Here is an 8925-nt window from a genome sequence, read left to right as displayed (position 1 = left end):
AATCTTAATCATATTTGGAGATAACAAATATTTGTATTGTTAGGTTGCTACGTAAAATATGTAGCCATATGCTTTTCTACCATTATATTAGTGCACTCTGTTGTGCATGAAAGAGGGACGTCATCTCATTCAATGTGGAGTATGTATATTGTGGAGCTTTCAAGATGCTCTCTTTTCTGCATCACTAGTTGATGTTGGTTGAAATTGGAGACAGTGCAAATGAATGGGGAGGAGTTGTATGCTTTAGTGGATACAATTTTACAAACCCGCATCAATGGGCTAGACATGGGCTTGGATATAGCTACTATGTGGACACAACAAACTGTATAGCCACCTCATCACAGTCAAGTTCTGTTTAGAATGCTTCACACCTGTTTCTACACCCACATCTGCACCCATGTGACATAGACTCCTGAGCTTATCCTGGCCCATCCTTCAGTTCTCATGCTCAATTCTCCTGCCGAGAGTGGATTCTTATTGGGATTGAGAGTACTATGCCAAATAGTTTTTTGCTTCTCTCGGATTGAAACACACATGGTACTCCTGGCTCGTTTGAAGTCCATTAAGAACTTACTTGGTAAGGAGAGAGTTTATCTCTCCTAGCATTATGGAGAATTCCTTCTCTACTTGGAAGGGTGGTCATAAGCCTGTGCTGATGTACTTTGAGGCTATCACCAGAAGTCACCAATGGGGACCAGCCTGTGTTGAGGCTTGGGACTTGCAGGGGAGTGTTAGTCGTAGACTCTTGATGGGCTAAATTGAAACAACTGAAACTGAACATTCTGTTGACCATGGCTTCGCCTCTTGAAAGATTGTGGAAAAAGTCTGGAGGATTTTATCTCAAGAAATCTTTTGAAGTGGCTAACAGTTTCTAAGTTGTTTCTTGCATACTGTAGTCCCTGATGAAGCTAAGTCAACTTGGAGCTTTGACCATTTGACATCTTTTGAGTACTTTCCAGGCATCCCTTAGGAGAAACATCAATTGTATGTCGATTTGAGTCCTTACAAGGGACTCCAGATGTTGTCAGCGACCCGGCTTTAGTCAGGCCTATTGAATCATTCACCCTCAGCCAAGTCTTCAGTTTTGGAGGCTTTTGCTCAGACGAGACTTGGAAGTTATGAGGCCTAATAATTAGCAAGAGGTTTGGGTAAGTCGTGATCCTAGGTAAGGTCTTTTTGACAGTTGAATGAGAGAGATGTGGCCAATGACCATCAATGTACTGTGATCAACTTCGTAGAACTAAGGCAGCGTTTGATTGTACATTCTGATTTGGAGGGGAAACTTCACAATGAAGTTTCCTTGGTAATTGGTGGAATAGGAGAAATTTCACCTCATCCGAAATGAAGGTGCATTTGAGGGTCTAGAAATGCATGATCCTGTTGAATTCTGTCGCGTGCTAAGGGAATATGACTTTGTAGATGCCTTTAGCACTTTGACTACATGGCTTTGGCTATGATTGATTGCTTAAATCAGTTGAAGAATCAATCCATAGCTCAGTTTATGAACCATCTTAGTTAAACTTTTCACTTTTCCATCTTCCTCGATTATGTTTTGTGGGGATTGCTTCATTCTTGGTGCCCTTGATGGTGTTTGTTGCTTCTTAGCAGCCCTTACTCTTCATTTCTGTTTCTTCTGTTAGTTTTGCTGCAGGAAAATGTTTAAATTTGTTGTTATGACTCATGTACAGAACATCTTTTATAATATCTGTTACCAGTCTTGATTAACAGGTTGGTCTTACTGCATTTTCTCCTTATTGTAGGTAGAAGTGAAAGAACTATTAAAGGAATATGTCAAATACTAGACAAAAAAGATGGTCTTTTCCGCCAAAATATGATGGGGAAGAGGGTTAATTTTGCCTGTCGATCTGTTATATCTCCAGATCCTTATTTAGCTGTTAATGAGATTGGCATTCCTCCATATTTCGCTATGAGATTAACATACCCTGAGGTGAGATTAGCTTACTTGATTTTATTTTTTGATAGGATGTATCTGCTGAAGTTCACCAGATATTATACGGTTCTTTGTGGTTCTCTTGTTAATGGGCTTTCAATTGGCCTAAACTCCATGGCTTGAGAAGCTGGTTCAAGTTGGAGTTTAGCTATGTGACACGGTGATAGCTATTAAGAAATGGGATCGAAATGTAATTACCAGAAGAGGAATTATAGAGTAAATAATGTCGGGTCAGATCTTTTAAAATGGATCTCCCATCCTGTCTTACAACCGCACTATATAAGGTTGTAAAGGCGTAAGAGTCATTACTGATTAATGAAGAACATGGTTTAGGGTAAAGGCAGTGTGCTTGAGTGTGTTAAAACCGTGTTAGCATTTCTTACTTTATGTTGTAGTCGAGGTAGCTGCCACCAGCTACCAATTGGTATAAGAGCCTCAAGATGACCAAAAAGATGCTTGCTGCACTTGGAGTCCTTCAAGAAGCAAACTGAGGAAGCACAGGTGACTATGGGCGATAGGATGGACAACGTCGAGCGTAGCTGCAATGAAATCCTTTGAGTTTGACTTGTGTATGCAAACAATCTTGAACGAACAACAAAATTTGTCTCCTCTGCTGTGTGATATGCTTTCCAAGCAGGACAGACCTTCACCCAGCATCAACCAGGCGAGCGACGCTCTACGAAACTGTGAGCAGTGAGAGGGGCATGATCCCCTACAATCATCAATAAGAAACAATGGCTTAGGTATGCCCCCAGACTCTCAATACATTGGCGACATGAGTTTCAGGGGAGGAGAGTTTCATTCAAACCTCCGAACTCCAAAAATGGAGTTTCCCAAATTTTCAGGGGAGGACCCTTTGAGCTGGGTCTTTTGAGCAGAGCAGTATTTCAACTGCCTGAGCATTCCTCTTGAAAACAGAGTCTCCCATGCGGCTGTGCATCTGGAAGGGGCAGCTATCCGGTGGTATAGATGGCTACTAGCACAACACTGTAAATCAACTTGGTGTGACTTTGTCGCAGCTCTAACTGTGCGTTTCGGCCCCTCCGCTTACCTGGATTACATGTTGAATTGTCTAAGATACAACAAAAGGGTACTGTCACTAAGTACCAGACAAAGTTTGAGGACAAGAGCAACATGAGGCGTTGGTGGCCCAACTAGTCCCTCATAGGAGCGTTCATTGGCGGTCTGCGTGATAAACCTAAGGATCGGCGTCCAAGCGGCCAGACATCAATCACTGATGGAAAGTTTTGAAATAGGCAGGATAGCTGAAGAAAAGCATGTCAGATTTGGATTTGGGTTGTGCGATAGCAGAGTGCCGAAGGGACCATCGTGGTCACCGTGGAAAATGATGACTCCTGCCGATGAGGGTGGCGATTGTGGCACCACAGAAAACACAGGGGAGAGGGCCGGCAGGTGCTGGTGAAACGTCTGAACCCAAAGCAGGTGAAGGAAAGGAGGAGGCATGGGTTCTGTTTCCAGTGCGACGAGAAATGGTCACCTGGTCATGTGTGCAAGAGGTTACACCTCCATTTGGTAGAAGAGGCTGAAGAAGAAGGCATGGAGATCAAGAGGAAGAGGAGTTAGGGGCAGGAGAGCACACAGAGATGCTGACAGCGCTGGAGATCTCTTTTCATGCTCTAACAGGGGGCTTTGTACTGCAGGTCACGCGTGTAGAATGGCAGCTTCACAGGTGTGTGGCTTATGGCACAACCAAGGCGTGTGGGTGCAGGGTCATAGAGCAACCCAGCTTCAAGGTCCTGGTGGGAAATGGAGATTCATTGTTTTGCAAAGGGAAGTGTCCCCTTGAAACGATAGAGATACAGGGACAGCAGTTTGAAGTGGAACTGTACCCCATAGCTGTTAAAATATAAATCCTTCACCAGCACGTTGAAGAGGAGTCTCTTAGGATTCCACCTCCTTGTAGAATGTGTTAAGATATTTAATGTCCTTGTAACATGTGAAGAGTCTCCTAGGATTCTATGTTGTAGTTAATATCCTTGTTATAGGGGAAGTCTCCTAGGATTCTATGTTGTAGTTAATATCCTTGTAATATGTGAAGTCTCTTAGGTTTCTATGATGTAATTAATGTCCTTGGAGCTTGTGAAATCTCCTAGGATTCTACGATTGGAGACTCTTAGAATTCTGGAAATGGGATTATAAATAGAGGCCGTGCAAACCATTTTGGCCACGGGTTCTTCTCCTCAGTTTCTTCTTGTTTTCATTCTCTCTCTCTCTCTCTCTCTCTCTCTCTATCTCTATCTTCCTACGTGAGTGCTGTTTTCTGGTTACAGATATTGGTGCTAGATTTCTATCATGGTATCAGAGCGCCAGGTTACGTTATCTCTACCAAACGAAATGCCCAAACAGGTCTGATCTGGTTAGAACTCTTTTCTCATCTTGTCTCTATCCTGAATTTACTTTTCTCTTGCGCAATTCTTGTTCCTTTTTCTTCTTGCTTACCCAAGGACACATCTTGTTATATCGTGTCTTCTTTCCCTCTCATCTTCTACCTATATACCATTCCTTTCTGCTGTCATGGAAAACCTTTCGCATTCTAGCATGTCCTCAAGTTTTCTTCCTCACCTTATTACCGAAAAACTCAACCATGAGAATTATCTGATCTGGAAAAGGCAAATCATGCCTTTCATAAGAAGTCAAGGCCTCTTTGGACATCTCGATGGTTCAACAAAGGCTCCACCAATATCCGTCTTACAGGAAATAAAAAATGAGGCAGGAGAAGTTATTGCTGTTCATGAAGACAACAATCCTGAACATGCTATGTGGATGAGACGTGATCAAAGTCTGGTTGCGTATATTTTGTCCACTTTATCTCAGCAAGTGTTACTTTCAGTTTCTGATGATTGTACTGCAGAAGAATTATGGGAAACCCTTGCTGATACCTTTTCCCAAATATCAGAAGCTCGAATTATGTACTTAAAGAAAGAATTTCAGAATTTGAGCAAAGGTTCAATCAATGTTATCCGTATCGTACGATACGGACGCGTATCGTACGATACGTATCGTACGATACGGACGCGTATCGTACGATACGTATCGTCCGTATCATCATTTTCGATACGGTACACCTAATCAATACGATACGCGTATGTATCGTACGCGTATCGCACGATACGGGAGTAAAATTAAAAAAGGGGCCGTCGGGCCCCTTTTTTGCTTCTTATTCTCAAACCGACGCTCCTCTCTCTCTCTCTTCTTGTTTCTCAACGCTGCCAGAGACGTGGGAGGGAGAGATTTTCTCCATTGCATCAAGATTTGCCGGTGAAGAAGCTTCATTCCTCGTTGTGGGGAGTCTTGGGACGGTGGGAAGCTTGGAGAAAGAGGGTTTTTTGGTTTTTAACACCAAGAAGGTAAGAAATAACTCATTTTTGCCGTTAAATCGTTCATTTCTCTTATTTCCTACATTTATTTGTATGTTTTTACTTGTTTTGTAAAGATATAATGTCGGATCCTGCATGGCAGTGGTGTACAAGGGTGAATCCCAAAAATAGATTAAGAGTTAAGTGCAATTATTGTAAGCAAATCATATCAGGAGGGATTTCTCGCTTTAAACACCATATAGCTGGTACACACAGCGATGTGGCTGCTTGCAATGGCTCCCAAGAGATCCCATTGCCAGCGTATGTAAAGCACCAGTGTCAGCAACTTCTTGATGCAGTGAAAGCAAGTAGGATTGAAAAGGACATGGAAGATGCGGAGGAAGGATATGGGGACCCACATGAAGGAGAAGAAAGTGAAGGTGAAGATGTTCAACTTGAACAAGAAGATGTTGGTGTCAGTTTGGAAACAACTAAAGGGAAAGGCATCATGCATGGTGGTGGTTCTTCTGCAACCAGAAAAAGAAGAGGTGCAAGTGTAAGTTCAGTTTCATGAGGACGTGGCAGAAGTCAGGGTCGTACTGGTGGTGGTAGAGTACCTACTATGAAGTCGAGCAATATGTTTGGTTCGATCAAGAATTTTTTTCCCAATTATACTGCTGCTGGTGCTTAGCCTGAGATTCGTATAGCCATGCAATCAAAGGATATTATTGAAGCAGCAGATGAAACCATAGGAAGGTGGTTCTATGATGCATCCATTCCCTTCAATGCAGCAAACTCTTATCATTATCAGCCTATAGCAGATGCGATTGCTAGTGTAGGGCGAGGGTATAAAATGCCCTCTTTTCATAAATTGCGAGGTAAAATTCTCAACAATATAGTTAGAGATGTGAAGACATATTGTGATGAACTAAAATTGAGCTGGAAAGCTACAGGATGCAGTGTAATGGCAGATGGGTGGACAGACATCAAGAACAGAACATTGGTAAACTTCCTTGTATATTGCCCTCTTGGTACTATGTTCTTAAAATCTGTTGATTTGTCTGATACTCCTAAGACTGCTGATGTGTTGTTTGGGATTTTTGATAAAGTTATAGAAGAAGTTGGGCCTGAAAATGTCGTACAATTTATCACTGATAATGCAGCAAATTATAAAGCTGCAGGTGAAATGTTAGCAGCACGATATGGGACATTTTATTGGAGTCCATGTGCTGCTCACTGTGTAAATCTTATGCTTCAGGATCTTGGTGAAAGGGATGATATGAAGTTGACAGTTCACAGATGCCAAGAAATCACGAAGTTTATTTACAATCATGCTTATGTCTTGAATTTGATGAGGAAATTCACAAATGGGGCTGAATTGATTCGACCTGCACAAACACGGTTTGCTACAAATGTTTTGACTGTGCAGGGTATAGTCAAGCAAAGAACTTCTCTCAGGCAGATGTTTTCAAGTGATGATTGGGCTGCATATCCACATGCCTATAAAAGAAAGGCTACGACAGTTGTGGATACCATCTTCGATGTTGACTTTTGGGAATCATGTGTGCACTTATTGAAGATTTGTGTACCTCTAGTGAAAGTCCTCAGATTAGTTGATAGTGAAGATAGACCTTCTATTGGATATTTATACGAGTCTATGGATAGAGCCAAGGAGGCCATTAGAGATAATATGAAGGGAAAAAAGTTGTACATGCCTATATGGAAGATTATAGATGAAAGGTGGTCTGGACAACTTCATCGCCCACTTCATGCAGCAGCATACTACCTAAATCCTGCTATTAGATATCTTCCCACTTTTAAGAAGGACAGAGAGGTCGAGTATGGCATGTTGGATTGCATTGATGTGTTAGTAAGTGACAGTAAAGAACAAGACGCTATCCATATGTCGATCAACAAATATGATACGGCTTCTGGTACCATGGCGAGAGACACAGCAGTTCGATGCAGGACAACTATGCGTCCAGGTATTAGAAAAAGAAACTTTATACTTTTAGTTTTTGTTGTTTAACTTTTATTCTACCTTCTCATATATTTATTGCTGACAACATTTTTACTTTCCATCTGTTATTAGATTTGTGGTGGGAAAGGTTTGGGCCTGATTGCCCAGAATTAAGGAAGCTTGCAATTAGAATCCTCAGTCAAACATGTAGTGCAACTGGATGTGAAAGAAATTGGAGTGTATTTCAGCACATCCATAGTAAGAAGAGGAATAGGCTGGAACATAAAAGGTTGAATGACCTTGTTTATGTTCGTTATAATATGAAGTTGAGACAAAGGTAAACATTTGTTTTGTTATACAAGAATATCAAATTCTGATATATATTTTAATCTCTAACAATTTGTTAATTTTTTCTCTTGTTAGGCAACTAGAAACAACATCTACGAGGAAGCATCACAATCAATATGATCCTATCTTCATTGACCATTTTGATATATTAGATTCTTGGGTTGAAGAAGAACCAACTGCAATACTTGATGAGGACGATCTTGATTTTTTGAATGTTGAAGGAGCAGCAGAGATTGTTGAAGAAGGAGAGGTTGGGTCGGAGCAATGGAATGTTGGTGACATTCCATTTGCAACAGAGGGGATAGAAGAAGAAGTTATTGAAGAAAATGAAGATGATGATGAAGAATGAAGATGATGATGCAAATGACGATTGACGATGCTTTTTGTTTTGAGTTTTGAAAACTATGTCAATATGTTCTGAGTTTTGACTTCTGAACTTATGAATTGTGATGTAATTGAATACTCTTAGGTTGTTTAGTATGTTATTTTGTTTTTTGAATGTTTGATTTCTTATTTTGGAATGTCTTGTTCATATGCATACCTCATACTTCATAGTTCATATACATGAATGATGAATGTTCCTTTACTTTAAATACATTTTTCTTGAATTTTTCTGATTTTTACTAGTTTTTTCGGATTTTTTTAGATTTTTTCTGATTTTTTTCTATTTTTTATAAAATTTTAATATTTTTACAAATTAAAAAATTAATTTTACGATACGTTACGATACATTTACGCTACGTTACGATACAGCGTATAGGTCGGCCCGACCGATACACGATACGATACGGCAGTGATAACATTGGGTTCAATGTCTATCATGGATTATTTGGGGCGTATTAAGGCCGTCGCAGACCAACTTGCTGCCTCAAGGAATAACATTTCTGATAAGGAAAAGGTGCAACAAACCTTGAATGGACTTGGGCATGATTATCATGCTTTTATTACAGCTCTTGAGGTCCTTCCTGTTCTGCCTTCCTTCAACGAACTACAAGGTAAACTTCTCCAACATGAAATGAATATGAAAAGAGTCATTGAAAGGACTGATCAAGGGAACTCCCAAAATGTGTTGGCTATGAATGTAAAGTTTGGTAAGAGCCATGGGAACTCCAACCATGGTGGTCGTGGCATTCTACCAACACCACATAACCAAGGTATGTCTCCTTTGGATACTTCAAGAAAAATACCAATTTGTTTTCAGTGCAACAAGAAAGGACACATGAAGGCACAATGTTGGTTTAATCCTCAAAATAAAAACAAAGGGGTAAGACATGATTATAAACAAGGAGGACAAAGTTCTAAATCCACCGCTGAAGATATGCAACAACTATTGATGACCGCATTCTCAA

General features: G+C 40.6%; 1 protein-coding gene across 1 annotated transcript; it reads left to right on the top strand.

Annotated features, from left to right (window-relative positions):
- Positions 1 to 5947: 5947 nt before the first annotated feature.
- On the top strand, positions 5948 to 8114 carry LOC126410136 (uncharacterized). The gene is made up of 3 exons (XM_050078298.1): positions 5948 to 7253; positions 7361 to 7565; positions 7652 to 8114. The coding sequence occupies exons 1-3, from the start codon at positions 5978 to 5980 to the stop codon at positions 7923 to 7925; spliced, it is 1755 nt and encodes a 584-aa protein (XP_049934255.1). The 5' UTR covers positions 5948 to 5977; the 3' UTR covers positions 7926 to 8114.
- The last annotated feature ends 811 nt before the right edge of the window (positions 8115 to 8925 follow it).

Source organism: Nymphaea colorata, chromosome 6 (genome assembly GCF_008831285.2).
Source record: "Nymphaea colorata isolate Beijing-Zhang1983 chromosome 6, ASM883128v2, whole genome shotgun sequence".
Lineage (NCBI taxonomy): Eukaryota > Viridiplantae > Streptophyta > Magnoliopsida > Nymphaeales > Nymphaeaceae > Nymphaea > Nymphaea colorata.
Note: the sequence above shows the minus strand (reverse complement) of the source record. Positions and strands in the feature narration are given on the sequence as shown.

Bases quoted from the DNA above. Each gene is read 5' to 3' on its own strand.
- LOC126410136 (XM_050078298.1), top strand. From the start codon at position 5,978: ATGCAATCAAAGGATATTATTGAAGCAGCAGATGAAACCATAGGAAGG. The intron at 7,254-7,360 runs GTATTAGAAAAA...ATCTGTTATTAG, and splicing joins CAGGACAACTATGCGTCCAG to ATTTGTGGTGGGAAAGGTTT. The intron at 7,566-7,651 runs GTAAACATTTGT...TTCTCTTGTTAG, and splicing joins AATATGAAGTTGAGACAAAG to GCAACTAGAAACAACATCTA.